This window comes from Lathyrus oleraceus, chromosome 1 (genome assembly GCF_024323335.1).
Source record: "Lathyrus oleraceus cultivar Zhongwan6 chromosome 1, CAAS_Psat_ZW6_1.0, whole genome shotgun sequence".
NCBI classification, from domain to species: Eukaryota; Viridiplantae; Streptophyta; class Magnoliopsida; order Fabales; family Fabaceae; genus Lathyrus; species Lathyrus oleraceus.
In genome coordinates, this window is record NC_066579.1 from 10741404 (window position 1) to 10767352 (window position 25949).

The following is a 25949-nucleotide window of genomic DNA, read 5'->3' on the forward strand; positions in this document are numbered from 1 at the left end:
TTTAAAAAAAAATGAACATCGAATGAAAATAGAAAATAATAAAATAAATTTAAGAGAAACAAACACATAATATTAAATTTTAAAATTTCTCTTTATGAAATTTATTGTCTATTTTTTTTAATATCATTCCCTTATAGTTACAACTTTTTTTAAAAAAATAATTATTGTTGTGTTAAACTCTATGATAATTATTATATAAAACACTCTAAAATTTATAACTATTTAGAATTTTTTTTTTAAATAGTTAAAATCAAATGGACACAATATATATTAGAATAGCTTACAAATTTTATATTAAATACCATGTTTTCAACATTTTAATATATGTCATGTAACGTATTGTAAAATTTGTTATTTAATGGTTTAGAATTTTTGAATTTCATATTCTTTTAAATTTTAATATATCACCATTTTTTCTTAATTTGTTTAAGGCAAAAGAAACCAACACCCAAAGAATGATATTAAAAAATATTACAATATATTTATTTATAACTTTAACAGAATATTTATAAATTTAAAAAAAAAATATATATATATATATATATATATATATATATATATATATATATATATATATATATATATATATATATATACTTTTTTTAAAAGTGAGATTTTAAAATAAATGCAAAATTATAGATTGTTATAAATAATAAGTAATTTGCATTTACGATACTATTATATTTTTCAAAAAAATAATTTCAAATATATGTACAATTGATTGAGTTTTTTAAAAAATAAAAATAATTTAAAGTTGTTTTTAACTTAAGTTAAAATACCTTTTTTAAAGAATTAATATAAAAAAATGATTGATAATACCGAAAAAAAAGTGAGCTGATAATACCTTAAGCTAAATTTTAAAAAGAATGATGAGATGTTAGTATCATTTTATACCATTTATAATATCTAATAATAATTACAATAATAATTATTTATGTTTCTATAATTAATGCAAATATAAAAAGTCCACTCGTTATTTTTTTAGATATTGAAACTTGTTTATAAGAATATATGTCATTTTTATCTAACAAAATAATATAGGTCATTAATAATTTTGTATAAATTAAAATAAATATTTTAGAAATATGTGTTATATATTTATCAATCAATTACAAATATGTTATTTCACTAATCTATAATTATTAGCAAGATTTTTTTTTAAAATTATTTATATTAAAAAATTAGTCCAAAACAACTAAAACAAAAATAAAAACAATCTTTATGTACGGGAAACTCCAAATATTTTTACAAAAGAAATTAATCTAATATATGGAAACAAATTTTGTGTTGATCCAAATATTTTTTATAAATAATGTCAAAACAAAATTAATATTTACATACGGGAAAATATTATTATATATATATATATATATATATATATATATATATATATATATATATATATATATATATATATATATATATATATATATATATATATATATATATATATATATATATATATATATATATATATATATATATATATATATATAGATATTTATGCTTTAAATACAAATTAAAATATATTTTTTAAATAAATTTTTTTCTTAATTAAATAATTTTATCTTTCTATTTTTTAATTCTAATTATATTTTAGACACCAGTACTCGTACGAACGCACGACTATCCAAACCAGAATTCCTACAAACCCACAAATTATTATATTTTGGATTAAATATATGATACCCCTGCCATATATATTTTTTGGATTCCATATGTAATGTAAAGATTCTTTTGTTTTGTTCCAACTGGTTAAACCAAAACTTTCTCACATGGGTAACTTATACATTAGGGGCACATAAAATTTTAATATTTCAATGGAGAATCCAAAATAAACATTTACATGGATAAATCGAATCTCACCTACATTGCAGGAGTATCGTATATTTAACCCTTATATTTTTTTATAATTAAAGAAAATAAAAATAAATATATTTAAAATAATATATGAATTCAAACACGAGATAAATGTGTTGTTTTTTAATTAATTAATTTTTATCATCCAAATATTTTTAGAAATAACGTCAAAACAAATACAATATTACATACAAGAAAATATAATGTTCATCCAAATATTTTTATATTTGAAAACATTATATTTATGATTCATATATAAATCAAAATATGTCTTTTTTTTAAAAATAATAAACTTTTTTGGTAAAATAATTTTGTTTTTCTTTTTTATATTCTTATTATATTTTAAAAACAAATGCGCGTAACATACAAGAATCTGTGCGAGCCCACAAGTATCCCACTAATTTCTAATGAAAGAAAATATAACTCCGCATGGATAAAAACTAGTTATTTTTGTGAAATTTAATAAATTTGGAGTTGGTGTTTTCATATGTTGCATGGATAAAAACCAGTTATTTTTTGTGAAATTTAATAAATTTGGAGTTGGTGTTTTCATATATTGTCTGTCACCGGTTGTTAGAATTGACAAAATTGATTAGGCTTCTATCTAAAATGAACTTGCAAATCGGTAGGTTTTAGACAATAGAGTTTAAATCCATTTACTCCCTTTGTCCTAAAATAGTTGTCATAGTTAGTCATTTCACACCGATTAATAAAATGTAATAAATGAAAGAGAGAATATTATTTTTACGAAACTATCTTTATTTATTATTGGTGTATTTGAATTATCATAATTACAGAGTGAGAGAATAATAAATTGAGAATATTAATTAGAGGGCATAATTGAAAGATAAACATTAGAATTGCATTTGAAACTAAGATGTCACACTTATTTTGGGACAAATAATTTTATAAGACACACGATTATTTTGGGACAGAGGGAGTCTTATTCCAATCTTTTTAGTTCGGTTGGTTGAAATCCAAAGTGATCACACTAGATTTCGGGAATTTTTAGTTTAAAATAACTATATTTTTCAAATTATATACCAAAATAACCATATTTTCAATTTATTTACTAAACTAACCATGCTTTTATTAATTACACATTAGTGTCATTCATCGTGGCTTGTGCATGTACCTGTCCCTAGTGCATGTGGCACATCCACTAAGTACATACGCCAATGCATGTGACCACTCCTTTATTTGCAAACTCTATAAATACAACATTCCTTCTCATCATTTTCACACATCTTCTTACTATCTCCTTCCACTTTTCTTCAATATCCTTCAATTTTCTTCAAAATTTATGCATATATGTGTTCTTATATTCATAAGAGAAATACCAATTTAATTTATTCGGCAGTAAAGCCTCTGATGAAGATCCGACTCTGAATACAAAGATGTTCAAACATCTTAATAAGAGCTTGGTTTGTTGGTTAGACGGAGACATTGTAGATGGTAAAAAGATCAGAAGAATTCAAAGGCTTGTTACCGTGTTTAACGACAATGGAGAAAGTCATTTCTGGGACAATGTTAAAACTGACCGAGATGCTCGCATTATGATGCACAAGTCTGATGAAATTATTCGGATGGTTGTAATGACATAGTTATGTTGTTTAGTCGTTGTATTTGTTTATTTTGTTGTTTAATTATTGTTTAAATTATTATTTAGTTGTTATTTTTAAATTGTTGTAACAGAATGTTATGATATTTATGAAATGAAAGTTGTTTTTAATATAAAGAAAAACAATTACATTTAAAATTATTTTGTTGTGTTTGGTCCAACATTTGGATAGTTTGTGTGTGAAGCTAGCGAAAATATACCCGAATGCATCGCACGCTCGAACATACAACAGAGTCGCCATCGAATTTTGTTTATTCCCGAAGAAAATGGAAAACATCGATAAAACCCGGGGGAAAGAGAATATTTGGGTAAGGAAGTCAGTTATGCAAGGGGAATGTATTAGCACCCCTTATATTTGTTGTACTTAATGAGAACTGTTTTGATTGTTCTTGCTTGAATGGGTATTATATCTAAAGATTTACTCGTGAAAGAATGAAGGAAAAAGAAAAAGAATAGATATAGTGCTTGGTGAGGATTAGGGCTCTCATGCCTACGTATCCTTATCGTGCAATAAGGAATTCAGAGTTCCGTAGTGCATAGAACTAGTGATATGAGGTAAAAAGAATTATAATAAATGTATGGTATAAACCAAAGGATTATATTGATTTGAACTCCAAATAGGGATGAAAACTGAACCCCAAGAGTAAAACTGGCGTGAACCATATGTGGGTAGTCAGAATCGTTTGCCACTATATGGTATAGCCAGAAACAAAGGGAATTAAGTGTTTGGTTTCATGACACAAACAACTTTTGGTTCACAAGCTGACACAAGATGGAGTTCAAAGAGATAATGTATTTGGCTCAAAGACAGGGTATATCATATGGAGTAAATGATTTAATGATTGAAGGTATATAATGGTTCATGAAAGATATGAATGGTGCTCTAAGGCGGAAGAATAATTAGGATTATGCTCACCAAGGGTTCGAAACCTTGTGCCTACGTATTCTCATCGTGCAATGAGAAAGTCAGAACATCCGTAGTTCGTGGAATCACGAGAACAAAAGAGATTGAAAGTGATGAAAAATATAACCTATTCCAATAGAATGGTGACAAAAAGGTGTTTGTCTAAGCAACAAGTACTCACAAGACAAACCCAATTTCAAAGGTTAACTACAGTGGAAACAAAGATAAAGATGTTTGTCTAAGCAACAGGGACTCATAAGATAAATACAACATCAAGGGTTGGCTGCAATGTTGTTTAGTACAGGGAATATTGTATTATTATAGGGAACAAACAATTTGAGATCAAAGAAGAATAATATCTTGTATCCATGAAGGAATAGACTCTGAACCGAAGAGTAAACATGTGTCTTAGCCAAAAAAAGAAGGAATTGAGTGTTTGTGTACGAGACAAACAACTCTTGATTCACAAGGTGGACTGTCGCTATATCGTCCTAAAAGGATATGCATGGAATCCAAGGTATAATGATATTTGATCTAAAAAAAGATGGTATTGAGTGATGAATGATAATGATTGAGGTGGAAATAAATAAGGTAGGATTAATAAATAAGGTAGCTTGCGGAGAATCTGAATCCTCGTGTCTACGTATTCTCACCGTGCAATGAGAAAGTCATTTGATATTAACCACACTAGAGACTATGAACGAAGGTGGATGCTTTGAGTAAATAGGGCCTACATCCCGTACACAAAGTCACTCTAGATAAGGGTAGGAGAAACTCCATGTCATCATATTTCATTACTTAAGGCTCATGACATGTGATATTATCATAACTCACAAGCGTTAAGAAATATCACTGTTGTTCCTTAGGATGATGTTGCTTTAATCAAGAAGACTTGGCAATTTATTTGATTCACATTATATTGAAGTTTATGAATGAAGATGAATGCTTTGAATAGCTAGGGTAGGAGAAACTTCATCTCATCATTCTTCATTACTTAAGACTCATGATATCTAATTTGAACCACAATTGCCAAGTATTGACTTTGTTGTATCTTTGCATAATTCACTGCTTAAAAGCACATGTAAGAAAATGATGATTGTACAGTGATGGGGTAATATATAATTGATAATGATAACTGCATTACGAAGAAAAGAGTAATTTAGAATTGATCTCTCTCTCTCTCTCTTTCTCTCTCTCTCTCTCTCTCTCTCTCTCTCTCTCTCTCTCTCTCTCTATCTATCTATCTATCTATCTATCTATCTATCTATCTATCTATCTATCTATCTATATATATACATATATATATATATATATATATATATATATATATATATATATATATATATATATATATATATATATTATATATATATATATATATATATATATATATATATATATATATATATATATATATGGAGATGAGAGATACATAGTTTGAAAAGAAAGTAGACAAGTTGGAACTTCCCACTAATGAATAATTGTTATAGAATTTTCTTTATTTATTTTAATTAAATTGAATTTAATTAATTAATTAATTAATAAAAAATATTCAAATATGTCATATGGTTTTTCTTTAGTGTCAATACCAATAAGCCACGTTTTCTATTATTATTATTATTATTATTATTATTATTATTATTATTATTATTATTATTATTATAATAATAATAATAATAATAATAATAAAGATGATAAAAAATAAGCCACGAAGATAAATCTAAATAATTAAATAAACAAATAAAAAAAAGTTACAAAAATATCCTCAATTTTGACGCTAAAAATTACTAAAAGACTTACCAACTTTAATATATAAGATTATTATTATTATTATTATTATTATTACTATTATTATTATTATTATTATAAAGAAGTTAGAAAATATAATTTTTTACCTAAATACCCCACTTTTTAAAAAAAATCCCAAAATAACTTAGTTTTTAAAAAAATTTCCAAACTACCCCAGTTTCAAAAAAAAATACATAAGGCATAGGCGTCAGATTAATTGTCGTCTACCCTTAAATTTTAAGTGGAGGCGTCAATTGGATTGACTGCAGCACATGATGTTGTCAATCCAATTGGCGCCCATGTGTAATTTGGAAGAGGAGGCGCCAATTGGTATTACCATCAGTGTAATGTGATTTTTTTTATAAGTAGACGTGTTGTGTGATTCATTTTTCCACATCTCATTTTGTCATATTGCAAACATGTTTGGTGTTCGTCGTCGATATGGAAAAGTGATTTATTCGAGAGACAAACCTCCGATGTTGATGCTCTTTTGGAACATCTGTAGTTTTGATCAACTGAAGAGGGAGTTGGTTCGTTAGTTAGATGGAAAAATACCAGAAGGGAACAAAATTAGAAGTATTAAGAGACTCGATAATATATTTGGTTGGGTGCGAGTAAAAACTGATAAGGATGTTAGGAAAATGATGTTTGGATGAGATGACATCAGTTTGATTGTTGTAATCAGTTAGAAATGTTCTATTTTAAGTTTGCTTATGTTGTAGTGATGTTTGTTGTTAACCTTGTTGTAACAAAAAGATTGTGATATATAAAAATGCAAGGTTACAAAAATTGAAAGGAGATACTAAATTATGATGCAGATGTTGCTCATAGATTGAGACATTTGTTCTTATTGTGTCCTGGTTGACGACATATACTATATAATCTTATCATTTTATCAGTCGTATCCATTTGTGTTCTAATACGCGTGCTGTTTGGCCGTCCTTTTTTCTTTCTTCGCATCTCATCGTTGTGCCAAACTATGTCACCTTCATATGGAGGACAGTATTTCTCCATTGGTAGCACTGAGAAGCTTTTGTTATACACATTCATGACGGTAATGGTCTTGTAAACATCAGATATATGGATGTAAGCATCCTTGCGAGTATATGCGCATGCTGCAATGACATGGGAGCAAGGAATACGGAAGATCTGAAACTTTCCACAATCGCACCAACTTCTGTTTAGTTTGATATCATAAGATAAATTTGGCCTCCCCTCATTATGGTCCATTATTTCCTATACACTGAAATTTTTCCTATGACGGTCAAAGACCGTAACCGCGTGTGTGTTAGCTTTGATACTTTCCTCTTTCATCACTTTCATACAACATTCACTAAATATTTGACCCGATATTAACACTTCACTCAATCTTTCACCTCTGGTTGCGAAGGTAGAAGCCAACCTAAAATAGATTGTTCTGACAAAAGCAATTATTGGTAGATTTCTAATGCCTTTGAATACTCCGTTCATGCACTCCACAAGGTTTATTGTCATGTGGACCCATCGACAACATTTGTCAAATACCCTTGTCCACTGCTCTACTGGTATGTTATCCACCCATCTTCCTGCATTTGCATTAGACAATCTAATTTCATCACGATAATGTTGAAATGACGGCTGAGTTAGAGCATACCCTGTATTCACCATTTTTTTGCGAAGGTTCTTATCTTTAATTGCACACATGAAGTTTTGTACGACATGTCTAATGCAATAGACATGAGTAGAAGGAGAATCATGCAATTCGTTATCATGGTTATTGTAAGCACTCTCAATGGCAACATGTCTATCTGAAATCAAATAGAGATTGACTTGTGGAGCGACATGTGTTCTGAGATGTCGAAGGAAGAAACCCCAACCACCAGCGGTTTCACCTTCAACTAAAGCAAAGGTAATGGGAAAGACATTATTGTTGTCGTCTTGTGAAACAACCATAGGCAAAGTACCTTTGTATTTTCCGTATAACCATGTTCCATCAATTTGAATAATAGGTTTGTAGAATGCAAAACCTCTGATACACGGTTCAAACGCCCAAAAGAGGCGGTGAAAGATTCTATTTCCAACAACACAGGTTCCGTCTGGCGTAAATGCTGGCAATGTCTCCATAATTGCAACAATTTCTGGTATGTATGTTTTTAGTGCCCATAAAAACCGTGACAATTCTTTGTATGAATCCTCCCATTTGGCGAATACATGTTCAACAACCTTTTTTCTCGCAATTCATGATTTCTTGTAAGATGAAGTATAATTATATCTTGTGACAATATGATATATTATTATACTCACCTTCACGGATGGGTCTTTGTTAACAAGCGGCAAAATGTTTTGACATATCAATACAATGCTTAATTTACGATGATCTTGTTCAATATTAGTTGCAATGTAACTGTGAGGTGGGTCTATAGAAGCTATCTCCCAAGAGTCTCTTATCTTTTTATGAGACGCAACCAACCAAAACTTGCAAAGGATGTTATGACATTCAATGACATACCTTCTCGAATTAGTGTGTTTCACGGTGAAATCAGCAGAGTTATTCATGTGAAATTTTTTGATAGCTCGAACACATTCTTCTTTCGTGAGGAACATGTCTCACACTTTTAACTCACCCTCTGATCGTGGATACGAGTTATAAAAAACATTGTTGGGTGTTTCATCGTCATGTAGATCCATGTTTGTCATATGTTGAGGCGGATCATATACATGACTTGGAGGTAATGGCGTTGGATGATCGTAATCTTCAATGTTATTTTTCAGCATATGATCGACTTGTGTCTCGGTCTCTTATTCTTCTTCATCAACAATGTTGACTTCTGCTTCTGCTTTTGGGCCAGCTTCATCTGAGTTTTCTGAATCAAATTCATCAGATTCAACTTGATTAGTTATCTGAGATTGCTGAGATGGTATACTTGGTTGAAGAGTAATATATAACTCAATAAAGTTGGAACCAGAATGTTCGTGACTAACAAACATATATTCAACATCTTCATCGTCCCGTACCTTTAGCGAGAAAAATTTGCATTGACTGTTCTCGAAAAAAAATGGATTTTGATACGTGATTAGTGACATAAGACCAGATCCTATGCAGGATTCAATTCGTTTTTTCAAATGCAAGAAATATGAATTTCTCTTGATCGTAAGTCAGATAGTATCGGTGTTTAAAAAAAAAAACTCATATAGATCACACTCATATGTCTCACCGTTGCAGTGAGCATTGATAGTATATTTTGATGCATATGACATTGTAATATTTTTTGTGCAAATGAAAAGTAATATTTTTTGGTGCCGATGAATTTGTGTTGATTGTAGGATGTAGATAGTAAGATACTTAAATAGACAAGTGATGTGTCAAGTATGCAAGGCATATTATAACAACTTACAATTAGATGAGAATTTTATCGAAGAGTCTCAAATAATAAAAACTAGGTGTTACATTATACTTTTAATTGGTTTATTTTTATTTCTCGAAGGTAGTGGTTCTAGTATGCATGTTATGTATTTACCTTTACTAAGACATGTAAATAGAATAAGAAGTTACAGTTGGGGGTCCGCTTGTTTGCCTTATCTTTATAACTCTTTGTGTAAAGACACATTTATATTTTCTGGATGTGCTGTTTTGCTCCAAGCATGAGGTTGGTTCAGACTACCTTCCCTAGCGCCCGTCCATTCACATTCCCGTATGCACAAAAGTAAGTTCTTAAAAATGGTCTATATTTACTTACTTTATCGATTATTATCTCTAAATAATAATTTTTCTTGTATGGTGCAGATGATCGGCACGTGGTATGAATTATAACAAATGTCCTAGACACTGTATTACCCAGTATCGCAATCTCTTGAATCACCTTCGACCAACATATGTATGACCATTAACCTAATTATTTTCAATAATTTGTTAATTTCTTCTACCAAATTTATAATCTAATATATGTTCACATTTCAGTTCATTTGGCGTCCATATCTAAATTTGGATCATGACCATGAAATCAACGAACAAGACACATCCGTTTGGACTACATGCACACTGATAATAAGATTCACCACTGTGGAGATGCATAATAGTGATCGTGTTAAATTGCAGTTCGGTATGCTTCAACACATCCCAAATCCCTCGACAAACCTAGGAGAATGACATCTCTGCAAAGTTAACGACTAATGGAACTTTAACCCATGACAAAGCTTCGCTAGATCTGAGTGTCGCAAATGGAAGCACCGCCAAGATCATGTCTTAACTGACGCTGTGATGTCAACTGAAGAAAAACCAAATCGTAATTATATGGCTTGGTACATATCGATTGGATTTGAGTTCATCGTCGATGATATGTACCTATACAACCCACGCCAGGCAACTTACACACCAGAAGGCTCAACATCTAACCCCTAACAACATTGTCAGACCAACTACTCACAACCCCCTATCCATCAAAAATTCCGATCCACAAACACACAAACCTACAACCCTAACATGCCAAACACCCAACCACAATACCAAGAGCATACCCCGTGCCACCACCAACAACTAGATCATCATTAAAACATCCAACATCGCTATGCACCCAATACATCACCCTATCATAACCGCCTTAACCAAAACACTCAACGATCATTTAACACCAACCGTCCCTCCTCCTACCATAGCAAAGAAGTCCAAACATCTCAAAACCAAAATCTTCAACAACCATATGTCTACCAAACACCACAACAATCATTTCAACCTTTCCCCGACGCATCATTCACACCATTGTCTCCCTTCAATCGTCTCGGTCGCCCTCCAACAACTCAAACACAGCCCAACTACTCTGGCATGGGCCATGAACTCAGTTGTGACGGTACCCCTTCGATGCATACACAAGACTACGCTGATTTGTCTGACTATCTCAGACAATCTCCTGTAGTTGGTGGCGATGTTCCTAGGCCCACAAATACTAAAACACTTGAGGTGAATAATCAACGTGGGTTAGGGCCACAAGTTCGGGTAGCTAGGGGATGTGAGACCGGAGGTCGGTTAGGTGATCCCGATCATCGATATTAGTCTTTTTTGTGTAAACAAGTATTAATATTAATATGAATTGGTCCGATTTCGACTTTATCTATCATGTACAATATTTTTTTTTTAAATTACGAAACACACATAAGTGGCAGACCAATTGACAACTCCTTTAAAACTTAACACGCAAGCGCCAATTGGATTGGCAACACAAGGTGGATTAGCTAATCCAATTGGCGCCTCCTCTCTAAGTTTAAGAGCAGACGCCAATTCACCTGACGTCTCCTTTTCAAAGTGGGATAATTTGAGATTTTTTTTGAAAAACTGAATTATTTGGATAAAAATTTCTAAAAAATAAGCCTCAAAGACAAATCTAAATAATTAAATAAAATATATTAAAATAAATAAATAAAAAATTATAAAAATATTCTCAATTTTGATATCAAAATTGCTAAGAGATTTAACAATTTTAATATATATATATATATATATATATATATATATATATATATATATATATATATATATAAAAATGATAACTTTAATTATTATTACTATATTACTTCAAATCATTATATTTCACAATTATGATATTGAGAACACATAAAGAGTTAATTTAATAAAATATTATTTTAATAGTTTTATTATATTTTTGAATCAGTGGCAATAAATTCAATAATTTTTTTTTAAAAAATGGATGGAAAATAATTGATTTCACATAATATCAAAATCGTTATTTTTTTCAAAGAATAAACTAGTTTTTTTCTTCATCAAAACAACTAGTTTTAGATTAAGTTTTTTTTTTAATAAATCAAAGCACTTTATTCTTAATTTTAAATTAATAACATAACAACACACATTATTTTATTTTAAGCAAAAGAAAGTACAACTTTATTTTCTTGACAATTAAAATACATCATTTGTACCAAAAAAACATCTTTCTTACATATGAATCTATCTTAATCCATTTTTTTTCAAATAAAATTTTATTTTTATTATTTATTTATCATCTTCATTTTTAAAATATATATTTTTGAATATAATTTATTTATTTATAGGAATTATTTTAATTCATCAATTATATTAATTATTTCTTTAGCAACAATACTCTTAAAATATTAATTATTTTCTACAATTTGTAATAAATACTTTATAAAAATATTTTTTGATTCTTTTATAAAAGGTAAAACTATAAAATTTATATTTATTATTAACAAATTTAATATAATAATATTTTTTCTTAAGCAAAACAAGTTTTATATTTAAAAATAATATTTTAAATAATTAAATAATCATAAGAGAAAAAGAATATTGTCTTGACAGTGAAAATTATTTTTACACCGTCAATCAATAACATTCATTTATTTCTTTAAATTAATTTATAAATTTTAAATTACTTCCATGACAATTTAAAGAATTTTGATTTAATGTATGCGTAAGTGTACTATTATTCAACTCTAATCATAATAGATAATATTACAAATGGTTGTAAACATAAAATCATAATATAAAGAGTTGCGATGCAAATTATATAATCAAAATTTAAATATTAAATATGTTGGTAGAAAAAGAGATAAGATAACTTACCTAGAATAAAAAAAAGTTGTTTACTTTATATTTTTTAATTATTAGAATCTTAAATTAATATAAAATTTCAAATATTACTCTAATAATATTGATATTTGATTGTTTAACGTTATTTATTTTAATTTATTAATTAAGAATAAATATTAAATTAAAATCAATATTAAAAAAATGAATTAATAAAGAAAAAAATGAATGTATATTATTCTGCAAATTCATATTTCAATTATATGATACGTCAAATTTAAAGATTTAATCAATTATATATGTATAATATTATTTTATACTATATGTTTACTATTTAAATTTAATATTAAATAGATATGATACAAATTTTAAAACAATAAAAATAATTTTATAACATTTAATATTTTCAAAAATACCAATACTTATTCACTTTAAAAATTTAGTATGTGTTGAGCATCAAATTAATTTAACAATTTCTTTAAGGTTAAATATTAAAAACGTTTTGAAAATAAGAGGTAGCACATATCATCTTTTAAAAAAAAATGAATTTGTTAAAATCAACAAACATCATCGTTAATTTTTTTTTTTTCATTATAAAACGCATGGTTAGTTAATTTTTAAAATTCCCAAAAAACACGTGTATTTTTTTTATATATAGTTTTATTTTTATTTATCTATCTATATATCTATTATCTACAGCTACAATAATCGACGAGTCTTTCTCGTTTTAGGGTTCTTCTAAACTTTTCTTAAATACCTACGCCCTTTCCATTTTCCCCGATCCAAATCCGATTCACTCAATTATTAATCACACATCTTCAATTTTTCTTCTTCATTTAACCCTAAACAAAAAAAATTAGATAAACAGTGTTTCAATTTTCTGCAATCGTTTTGGTTTTTCTTCGCTTTTCTCTTTTGAAAATTTGAAGCGGTTTTCTGTTTCTGGGGTTTTGCGTTTTTATGGTAGAGATGGATGGATTTGGTGGCGGGGATGATGTTGGAGGACTTCCTAACAAACTAGATCTTCATCAATTAGAGGATATTCCTAAAGGTTTACTTCTGATTTTGTTTTAGGTTCAACTCTTTTGATTTTTGATTTTGGCGTTTGATTATGTATTATTTGATTCTGATTATTTATGTAGATCTGGTATGTTTTATATAGTGATTTTCTTTTAGCATAATCTTTTGCTAGAGTTGATAGTTTTGTAGAATTTTGATTTTTTTTGTTGATTATTACTTAGGAATTGTATTTTTTTATGAGTTTTTGTTTTCATTTTTGTGTTTGTGATGTTGTTGGAGATTCTAGTTAATGATAAAAGTGGTTGCTTCAGTATATTTTTGCCACATATCATACTGTTTTTTCCGTAGTATTTTATTTTTATTTGCATTAATTTGTTCCCCATTTTAGTGTAAGACTTGCTACTATGTTTCAAATGGTGTTTCTGTATTTTTTTCGAAATGAAAATGCATCTACTGTTTTGCTTTGCTATTTATAACACTATAATATGTATTTTTTTTATGTGAATTAGTTAAGAGATTGGTGCTAGGTCTTTGACTGAAGCTTTTTCTTTATTCTTGCAGAAGGTGCAGTTTTTGATGCAACACAGTATGCATTTTTCGGTCAAAATGCTCGCGTTGAAGAAGTTGAATTGGGAGGGTTAGAAGATGATGAATGTTTGCCTGACTCTAATGAGGAGGAGTTCCTTCTTAATAATAGAGAAGAGGTTAAATTCACTTTTCTTACCATACTTGTTTCTTTTTTCTTTTCATTTAAATTTTCGGTGCGCATTGTTTTTTCTTAAATATATAACCTAATCTCTTTTACCAGTATTTTGAATTTTATGAAGAAGATGCTAAATTTTTGTATGGTCAAATTTATTATTTTTAAATTTCAATTGAAGGTTGAGGATGTAAAGTCGCTTTCTGATATTGATGATCTCAGCACTGCTTTTTGGAAGGTAAGGCTGTAAAATTAAGATATATTATATTATGCTCTCGTGAATACTTGGACTTTTATTTTTATAAGTGATTGAATATTGGGATCACGATGCTATCTTAATTTGCGCATTAGTTTTAAAATTAATAATATGTACTTAAAGTCAGTGTTATCAAATATCCGCAATTGCGGCGCTATGGCCGATTAACGTGGCGGTTTTGGGCCCGCCGCAATGGTAAACAACAGCCGATATTGCATGTTTTTCCCGCCATAATCCGCTATAACGGCGCCGCTAAGCTTTCAGTATGGTGGGATTTTGGTTCTCCGTCATGGACAACACTGCTTAAAGTTATATATTTAATTAAAATACATGTATCTGTAAAATTAATTTATCAAATATCAAATATATGCGTTAAGACGTGTTTAAGAAAGAGGTATAAATGATTTTTCAGTTATGGTATATATTGCAGTCAAATGGAGCCCGATAACATCCTTTTCTTAATTTGTGATTTCCAAATCCAAGTTGTCTACATCTAGATTTTCAATGTTTCCTCACTATCCATAATCAGCTCATCATTGGATATCATTAAGATTTAGCTCAAGAGTTTTTTTTAGCTTATCATTATTGGTCAAATTTTAAATACAAAATAGATAATAAGTGACCGATTCTTGTTATGATTACAATATCGTAATTTGCACGCCTTAGTAGAAAAATTAATAAGTTATGTATGTAAAGTTTAATTTTAAAGTTTACGTTTCTGAAAAATTAATGATTTTTGTCGTATTCCTGTAAAAAACAATTTTGTCGTATAATGATTAAATTATGTGTTATGATGTGTTTGTGAAAAAGTTAAATATGAGTTTTCGGTTATTGAGATCAATTAATAGTCGAATAAAGGCCAATAACAACCTATTCTTCATATGGAGTATCCCAATCCAAGTTGACTACACCTAGATCTTCAATACCTTGAATCCCAATGCATATGACCAAATATTAAGTCATTGAATCCCAATGCATATCATATGACCACATGTATTGGGAATTTAGACTTGTTTAGTTTCCAAGGTTTCTTAGCAGTGTTATCAAAGTACTGGCTATAGCAGCACCCGCTTAGCGGATTTTGATGAATTTTCTATGAAAACTGTGATGCTATCCCAGTTTCTCTATTAGGGCAATGGCAGCCGTTATTCCAGTTTCAGCCATAGCACTTGTTGCGGTAATAGCATAGAAAATAGACTTTAGTTTTTCTTTTTTTAAATGATAAAACTGAAGAGGCATCATGTGAGTTTCACGTGACTTATTTTTAAAATAAAAAACTGAAGAGTTAGAGTTACTCCTATTATCAATCTAATGCGTAAACCTCTCAATTATAAGCTGTGATTTGCCCCCATTACCTTTCAACACGCTGTCCTCTATCTCCAGCTAGGATGATAATCCACTCAATTCATTTTTAAAAGGAAAAAATATGCTGTTTTTTTATTTGTCTGCAGCAACAACATATCCTTTTATATACTTGTTTTCTTTCTATGCGGCTTCCGCTATTTGCCTGCCATGATATCCGCTATTTTCTGCGATCCTCTATTTATCAGAGATTCTTTGTTTTGAAACTGCATTAGTGGTGGTTGTTAATTCCATTTTTTTCTAGTTGCAGCATGCTGTTTTTCATGTTTTCTTTTTAGCGTTATTTATTTCTATAGTTGACTCATTATTTTTGGTAAGTTGTCCGCAATCTCTTTCATAATCTCTTCTGTGATGGAAAGAGATAAAGAAAGTTAAAGGGAAATAAAGTGGAAAAGCTAGTTCAAATTCAAGGCTACTTTTATTTGAATTGTTCCATTGGCATTTCCAGATTATTTCAATGTTTATAAACATCAAAATCTAAAAGTTCTGTCTCATACACAGTAGCTAGTTCTTTGATCTCTCTCTCTCTATCTCTCTGCTCTTTGTATGCTCCTTTTTATGATTCACTTTTTGTTTTGATAATCGTGCTCTTCTCTGTGAAAGTTTTCTCCTATGCATAAAAGTCCATGGATTGATATTTTTTTCTCATTTTATTTCAGTTGAACAAGGTTGAAATTGGACCACAAAGCACAACAGTTATTGGTGCACGGGGATCAAGAGAAAGTGAGTATAACAATTCTAAATATTTCACCAACTTTCATTTTCCTTTTATCAAAACCAAACGGCGTTACCTTTCACTGTTTTATTCAATATCATGCATTAATGCTTTAGAAAGAGATGAATTTTCTGAATTACTTTATAATCATGTAAGATGACATTGCGGCCTATGGTGGAAGTGTGGTGGTTATAGTAAAAATAATAGTTACAAACAAAAGCTCATATCCAAAAAAACTGCAGAACGCACATAAGGATCTGACGTCTTTGAACTGGAGATAAGAAGGTAAAAGTAGAATGAAAACAGAGAATAAGATGGATATATCGAAATGAGTATGACCAAAAGGAAAAAAAAATGATAATAAAAGTCAGGAGATAACAAGGAACAGAATAGAAAGAAGACATAATAAAACGAGGAAAATTGGAGAGAAAAGAGGAGAGGATGCAAAACAATTTTAAAAATTAAGAAAAAGAAAAAAAGACCGTTCACTGGAAAGTGAAGCTTGCTAGTAAATAGAGGTTGTTAAGTAGGTTGCTAATGAAAGAAGGGCACTTGAATGAGTGTGGGACAGATATTGGAATGTTCACTCGGGTTAGCAGGGAGTATGCTAAATAGACATTATTGAATAGCACCTTTTGATGAGAGATATGAACAAGAGGCTTCCTGAAAACTTGTGTTTTTCTGAATTATATGAGGCCAGTAAACAGACATCGAATGTGACAATTGCCAATGGTAGGAGGTGGAGAGAAGAGAGCCATGAAGAATGTGGCATACAAGGCTGCTGATAAAGAGGTTGTTGTACAGCATTTTAGGTTATTTTTTACCCTCAGGGCTAATATGGCCCGCCATAGAAACTATAACACCGTGCAGAGTTTATGGCAGGTGAATGAAATTCCTAGTTTATGCCTGGTGAATGAAATTCCTCCATGTCATGGCTGCAATTTAATAACAATGGCTTGTCGGTTTACATGTTATAATTAATTCACTTCTGAAGTTTGATGAGTTAAGATGAGTTATCATGTTTTGTGTTCATAGTTACCGTGTTCTTTGCATTTTAGTAGCTCTATTCCAGCATTCCTCCTTTTTTACTGCTTACAATATTTGACTGAATTATTTATGTTGTTATATTATACTCAGATTCTACGGCTGAATGGACACGGAGGAATGATGATCTTAACTGGTTTGACCAGAATCCTTATGATAGTGAAGGTTCTGTGGATGGAAGAAGACTGTCATCGCAGCCTTATCCTTCTCTTGCTCCTTTGCAAGAATCTAATTCCCTGTATAGAACTTCTTCATATCCTGAGCAGCAAAGGCAGCAACAACCCTACCTTCAACTTGGCTCAAATGAACCAGTTCCTAATTGGTTTGATCAGTCTTTTCGTGATTCTGAAACACAGGATGGCAAACGATGGTCGTCTCAGCCACCTTCCTCCATTGCACACATAGAAGAATCGAAGTCCTTGTACAGTACATCTTTATATCCCGACAAACAACACGACCTTCATCATTTTTCTAATGATTCTATTTTGGCACCAAATTCTTCTTTTACATCTTATCCTCCACCCGGTGGTAGATCTCAGCAGGCTTCTCCAAGTCATAATACAGGCCCCGTAAACGTTCCATATCATGCTGTAGGAGCTCAGATGGCTCTATCTCCTCAAAATCGTTCTCATTTATCCAATTCTGCACTACAGTTGGGTGGATTAAACCACGGGTCACCTTTTGGTGGAAACATTCGCCAGTTTCCTATGAGTTCCCCTCTTAATCAGCGAGTACCGAATCACTTGGTCAACCAGGCAGGGCTATATAATGGAGTTCGTCCCAATATTTCTTCTGGCTTACCAATGATCAACAAATATGATCAGATGCTAGGGATGATGGAGCTGAGGGATCAAATGCCAAAACCTGCTCCAATGGGTAGGCAGAATCTCCGATTTTCTCCTCAGGGTTTTGATGCGAGTAACCACAATAAATTCAATAATGGATGGCCCCGATTTAGGTCTAGGTATATGACGACTGAGGAACTTGAGAATATATTTAGGTTGCAGCTTGCAGCAACACATAGTAATGATCCATACGTAGATGATTATTACAATCAAGGTTGTCTTGCGAAAAAATCTTCAGGTGCTAAATTGAGGCGTCACTTTTCACCAGCTCAAATAAGGGAAATCCCTTTACGAGCTTCTGCTAATGAGCCACATGCTTTTCTTCAGGTTGATGCTCTAGGGAGGGTTCCATTCTCATCAATTCGCAGGCCCCGTCCTCTACTGGAAGTTGATCCACCAAAATCTTCACGTGCTGTTGGTCCCGACCAAACCATATCAGAAAAGCCTCTTGAACAGGAGCCAATGTTGGCAGCAAGAGTCACAATTGAAGATGGTCTTTGTGTTCTTCTTGATGTAGATGATATTGACCGTTTCCTACAATTTAATAAGCAGCTTCAAGATAATGGAGATCATTTAAAACGGAAAAGGAAGGGTCTTTTGGAAGGACTTTCAGCCTCACTTCAATTAGTTGATCCACTTGGAAAGAATGGACATGCAGTTGAACTTGCAGCAAAAGATGACTTTGTTTTTCTCAGGATAGTTTCTCTACCCAAAGGTCGAAAACTACTTGCTAGGTACCTCCAACTACTTTTTCCAGGTGGGGAGCTTATGCGAATAGTCTGCATGACCATCTTTCGTCATTTAAGATTCTTATTTGGTGGTCTTCCCTCCGATCCAGCTGCAGCAGAAACTGTAATAAACCTTGCAAATGTGGTTTCAAAATGCATCCGCGAAATGGATCTTGTATCACTTAGTGTTTGCCTAGCTTCGGTTGTTTGTTCTTCCGAGCCTCCGCCTCTACGCCCCCTTGGAAGCCCTGCTGGAGATGGAACTTCTGTTATTTTAGTATCCGTGCTTGAGAGAGCTACTGAACTTTTAACCGATCCTCATGCTGCTAGCAACTATAACATTAGAAATCGTTCACTTTGGCAGGCTTCATTTGATGAATTCTTTGGTCTTCTCACTAAGTATTGTGTCAATAAGTACGACAGCATCATGCATTCATTTCTCACTCAAGGGACATCAAATATGGCGGTCATTGCGCCTGATGTTGCGAGAGCTATAAGTAGGGAAATGCCCGTTGAGCTTTTGCGCGCAAGTCTACCTCACACTGATGATCGCCAGAAGAAAATATTACTTGATTTTGCTCAGCGCTCTGTAGTTGGATATAATAGTAATTCTGGGGGTAATGGTCACCATGTAAACTCATAGTCTGTGGCGGGGTTACTTAGATAATGCGACATTCATCTAAGGAGCTGTTTTCAGTGTTGAATGGCAGTAAATTTCATAACCTTATTTTAGTTACTTTGGAGCAGTTTGATGTGGAAGTATCAGGTGCATCTTGCCTTGAAAGTGTTTTATCATCCTCATATCTTTTACTTGTTAATGCCATGTAGCACTATGATAAATGTGCAATCAGGCCCATTGTGTATTATGATAGTCTTGGCTTGATTTGTTCCTCTTGTCGTTTATTTTCTTTTGACAGGGGGAGCTTTTTGTTACTCAGTTTGTTGTTTCTAGGGAACAGTAGTGAGTAGTATTTCCAGGATTAGGTTTAAGCTTAATCCTCATGGTCCTTATATTATCATATAGAGGCATGGGATTTGTTTTGTCCATTACTCCTTAATGTCTACCTTAATAGGTTTCACATGTCCAAATTGAAGCAGCATTGTGGGCTTGGCCAAGATGGTATTGGCATGTTTAATAATAAGTTCTGTCAACCTTTTATATCGGTGTTAATGGTTTTAATCTCATCTTCTCTATTTACTTGCTGTGTAGGTGTGTAGTTTTGTACCGTCTCTCGTTCTGAGTATTATCGATCTATCTTTCTTGTCTTTACTCAAGTTTGTTCTTGGATTTGCATTTCATGTTTAACAAATAATTTGGCATTTTGATGATGCATTTGCTAATTTTGGTATCACTGAAAATATTGGAAATACTGTTTTGAAGATGTGTTATAATTATATTATTGTTAATTTATAGAATAGTATGGTGAGTTAATTCGGTTGCTGAATCTTACCTCGCCGATCCATTAAATTGATTTGGATTGATTCAGTTATCTGATTTATATTATTTTGGGAATTAATTATAAACAAATCACATCAAATTGATTCTTAAATATTTATTTTGTCAATCTTATTTCCCCCATCTTTTTTTAATGTTAATTTCTTCATTTTAAATATCAGTATGTAGGATTCTCTTTCATGTATATTTAATTTGACATTCCCATTCAGTATTGCCCATTCAGTATTATGAAGAATACAAGTTTATTTCTTCCCATTTATTTGTCTTCAATCCAGTTGTTTAGGATTACTTGGTTTGTATTCAGTCACAGCTCTGCATTTTTGCTCTCAGCGCAGTTTTTTCTCATTGTTTTCTTTGAGTCAATGGTGAAATAATATAAATATTTATGGATGTCTTTTTCCTAAGTTTTTTATATTCGTAGGATGCCTTAAAGCGGTCTTGAGTAAAGAAACTTGTTTATTGATGACTTTTTTCTGATGTAATTGATTTTATTTTGGGCTCAAATCATTGTATTGTTAATATTGCACATTATTCAAAGGAAATTGTTCATTACACTCCAAGCATTATTCACCCACTATGGTAAAAATTGAAATTCATCTTTTTGCACGATCTCAAATTCGAAATTCGGACACACCATAGGACTACAAATCCAATTTCAAAATAACGTCAAATACAAATAAAAAAATATGTTCGGATTACAAAATTCAGAGTCACTCTTGTGTGTTCTAGAGATTGAAATTCAGATTCACCATGCACAATACAGTTTCAATATAATCTCACAAATACACTTTCAATACAATCTCAAGGGTTTGTCTAAATATCAAGATTCAGATTCATCTCATTGTTATCACACATAAAATTCATAATAGAACATTAACATGGATTATCACATATACTTGATACATAACTTCACATATTTCTAAAGAACATTAACATAGTTTAGACACTTAGATGTAACACTCGCTGATTGTCGGTGTAATGCAAAAGATTCTCCGATTTGGATTCAAGAATTACAAGAGATATTTTCTATGTGATCTTAAATTCAGAAGGAGATTTTATGTCGTTTAATAAACAATGTAATATATTAATATTGATTCATTTTGGAGTATTTATGTTAAGAACATGTGGGATATATTTATATAAATTTTAGATCAGTCAAATGCAATCCAGTCTAGGGATTAGTCTGAATATCAAAATTCAAATTCACCCATTTTTTTTCATGAATAAAGGAGACAAGCAATCATGTCTCTGGGTTTAGTTTGGATACTAAAATCCTGATTCACCATATTTTTTATCATTTACAAAGCAAACACAAGGCCTTGTCCCAAGGGTTTATCCTGAAATTTAGATTCTCCCCCCTTTTTTAATCATGAATAAAGCAAACACAAATAAGTTCTATCACAATAGTTAGTTCGAAGATTGAAATTTGGATTCATCTCCGTTTTGTCATGAATAAAACATACACATTTAGCATTTTCCATAGGTTTCTTTGAATATTGAAATCTGGATTCACCCTGATTCCCACAAAATCAATTGACAGAACTTAAGACATACAATTCATATCAAAACTTGAACTCAATGTTTATACGAGTAATGTTTGATATACATAAAAACACATCAAAATATATCAAAATTACATCCATGAGAATACCAAACTAACATTACATCAATGAATCATTGTAAGATAAAAATTAAAATGCATAATGTCTCACCACCTAAATCTATTGGTGACTCAGTCTTTGACTTTTTTATTTGATTATCTTTCAATATCGTTTAACTTGATAATGTCTTCCATCTTATTCAAAAATTTATCCAATCAAGTTTCAATTTTTTTTGTGGAATGAGGTGTCCACTTAGGGGATGTTCGAGGTATAAGACATCTCCGTTTTAAATAAACTTGAACAAAATGTCATGATTTTGAAAGTCATCCAATAGAACTAATGCGTTCGACTGAATTTTGTGGTAGGCCATTTCAAATTGAAAAAAATATTTTCGAGAAATCATATTTTATCAGATCGATGCACACTCTGTTATATGCACTTGCTATAAGATGTCCTTTTTTTAAGAAATGCATTCATTTTGTTGTGAATATTACACTGTTAACACAAGGAATGAAGTCATCGTGATATCATCGTATGTATAGCCTTATATATGATTTCTTATGGGCTTTCAACTCTTTGGTAATATGTCCGCGGACAAGTGTATAATTCTCTTTACAATTACCTAACAAAGCTGAAACAATGCAATAATTGCAATTACCATCACTTTTAACATATACAATTCAATCAATGTATTTGTGTATAAAAATAGACATCTCTTCAATGTGTATCACTTTTGATAAAATGGTGAAAATGATGATTTTCTAATGCGAACACATTTAATAGAACTTTTTGGATCGTGAAATTGGAGAATTCAGATAAAGTGAGTCGACGTGTTTGAAATAAGATGGGGATACCTTGGTTGAGTTGTCATTCAATGTTCGTTTGACCCTATTAGAAACACCCTTAGTTTTTACCAACTCTGTGGATGGTTTCATGTATGCGGTTTCTGGATAAGCTATCGTGCATATTTTCTCTTTGATATGCAACTTTATGTAATATTCAGCTTTCAAAAATCTCTCTTAATACCATGATGCTGCAACCAAATGATGTATCTATCTCATTATGATAATTTTAAATCATTTGGTTCACTAATTTTCAACCTATACATAAATGCTCTTTACTATTTTCCAACCAGCTCGTCAAAGTAGCATATGCAGACTCAACTCTATTAGTTATGGTATTTTTAAAGTGTCTAACTTGATCAGTTCATGCAATAATTTTTTCCTTCACCTAATCTAATATTGTACTTTCAACATATTTCAAGAAATTTAGATATTTCGTGCACAACCTTATGAATTGTAGGACATATTTGACATATAAATTGATTATAACATTCTAGACATCCATTATACTTTTCAATATCTGACTAAGTTTGACCATTTTCCCTTATTCACCTTTGATTTGTTTAGTACATTTAATTCTACATCTCGTATTTTTTAAAGGTTAATACCCATTTTGCCTATGCCATATAGGCGTTTTTTATAAAATCCCTGTCAAAAAAAGTTTGGATTCACTCCATAATTTATAAAAATTCTCCTATTTTGACCCCTCATTCAATCCAATCACAAAAAAAGAAGACACGAGAGACCTTTTTTAAAAACTTTTTTTGAGTTTGGAGATTTTAAAGGGACGTGAACCTAGGATCTCCCCCTCAATGGCTATGTAACACTCTAAACCCAAACAAATAATTTATAAACAACGTGGAATTATAAAATACAAAAGGATGCTACTTTTCTCAGCATAACATTCTTAAATCACAATAGCAGAGAAAAATAAACTTCAAGACAACTCCAATTGTCTCATAAATAGAAATCAACTTCATTTAACCATAAAGTAGTTAATTTAACAACTCACACAAAATCATAATAAGGTATTCACAACCACGTGTTACACTCTCAGAGTGACACACGAAAATTAAACAACACAAAAAGATAAATAACAAAGAAGGTCAACTATGCCATCCTCCAAAACAAGCAATGCCTAGGCTTCTCAGTCTCTATCTGAGTATGTGCAACACATGCGTAAAGAACAACACAAAAACAAACAGGAGGTGGGAATACATTCACATACGTTAATAATGCCTAAAACAACAAGGATAATGCAATTATCATAAATATCAATCATATAATTCATCCATAACAATAATCATTCACAAATGCAATTATGCATGCAATATATTAATATCCTCCAATCCGTGTGGTACAATGTTAGGGACCAATTAGTACTACTTTTTATATCATTTTATTGGTCCCTTTTACCAAGTCTTGATGTAATTACGCACTTTTATTCTCATTATTTTGTATAAATGCAATTAGGTTTAATTTATTTTGTTTTGAATAGTTATTTCACATATTTGTTAGTTTTGTAAATTTTTTGGGCAAGAGAGCTTTGGAATGTGCAATCATAATTTTAAAGAAGTGTTGAATGCAATTTGGAAGCCTAACATGGAAGATTTTGGATGAAGCTTGCAAAGCAAGGAAGCTGAGATAGCTTCAGTTCGCACCGCGAAGCCTGCGAATCCAGCAAGCTGTTTTTGGACCAAGGGTGCTGTTTTTCATGACCAGCTGGTTTTGCCATTTTGGTGTCTGCCTTGGGGGAGCTTTTCTGCCTTAGATGAGAAATGATCATTTTAGGAAATGTCAACCCTTTTAAAAAATCAAGATGGAAATTGATATTCATTCTAACACATTCACACATTGATAGATAGTTTTTGATATTTTTTGAAGAGAGAAAAACAGAGTTTTCTTCCATTGCATTTTGCTTTCCAAAATGATGATGAGGAGCTAAACCCCATTTTGTCAAGATTGGAGGTAGTAGCTATTCTCATTTTGTTCATGTATTCCATTTGATTCATATATATGATAAAAAATTGTTGATGTATTGAATGCTATTTTTGCCCTAAGTTGAAAATCAGTTTTGAGTAGTTGTTGAAAGAGATTATTTAAGTCTTGACATAAAATAGATTTTCAAGTAGTGAATAAGTTGTAGAGATAGATTTATTCATCACTCTTCTTTTGTATCAATCGTTAAAGATTGCTATATTGATAGTTAGGTGGAGAGATCGTCTAAGGATCAATATAGTGATTATCACAATATCATTTAGACATAAATGATATTGAGAGGATACTTGAACATCATCAATAATCTTAAATCTATATAGTTATCATAAGGAAACATAAGCACTTGGAATAGTGAACTCTAATCTTGCCAAGCTTTTACATTTGATTAAAACCATTTTATTGTTTTAGTGACATTTTACTCAAAAGATAACTTTCCAAATAAAACAACTTTGTTACTTGCTAAACTTATTACAATTTGGATTATAGAACGGCGGTAATAACAACCAATCTCTGTGGATACGATATAAAAATATTTGCCGAAGATATACTTTTCAACATACCATAATTAAAATATTCAGAGGTGCGTTACTGAACCATCCAACTCGTCACTAGACTGAAGTCCTAACTCGTCATTGGACTGAAGTTCTACTTGTCACCGGACCTAAGTCCTAACTCGT

General features: G+C 30.9%; 1 protein-coding gene across 1 annotated transcript; it reads left to right on the forward strand.

Annotated features, from left to right (window-relative positions):
- Positions 1-13399: 13399 nt before the first annotated feature.
- LOC127125519 (protein PAT1 homolog) lies at positions 13400-20534 on the forward strand. Its single transcript, XM_051054334.1, has 5 exons — positions 13400-13756; positions 14287-14429; positions 14607-14663; positions 16703-16766; positions 17896-20534. Exons 1-5 carry the CDS (start codon positions 13666-13668, stop codon positions 20016-20018), a joined length of 2478 nt encoding a protein of 825 aa, XP_050910291.1. The 5' UTR covers positions 13400-13665; the 3' UTR covers positions 20019-20534.
- Positions 20535-25949: the final 5415 nt, after the last annotated feature.

What these genes read in the sequence shown, in the direction of transcription:
- LOC127125519 (XM_051054334.1), top strand. Translation starts at nt 13,666, where the DNA reads ATGGTAGAGATGGATGGATTTGGTGGCGGGGATGATGTTGGAGGACTT. An exon ending in TTCTTAATAATAGAGAAGAG is followed by an intron (nt 14,430 to 14,606) that starts GTTAAATTCACT and finishes TTTCAATTGAAG; the next exon opens with GTTGAGGATGTAAAGTCGCT. An exon ending in TCAGCACTGCTTTTTGGAAG is followed by an intron (nt 14,664 to 16,702) that starts GTAAGGCTGTAA and finishes ATTTTATTTCAG; the next exon opens with TTGAACAAGGTTGAAATTGG.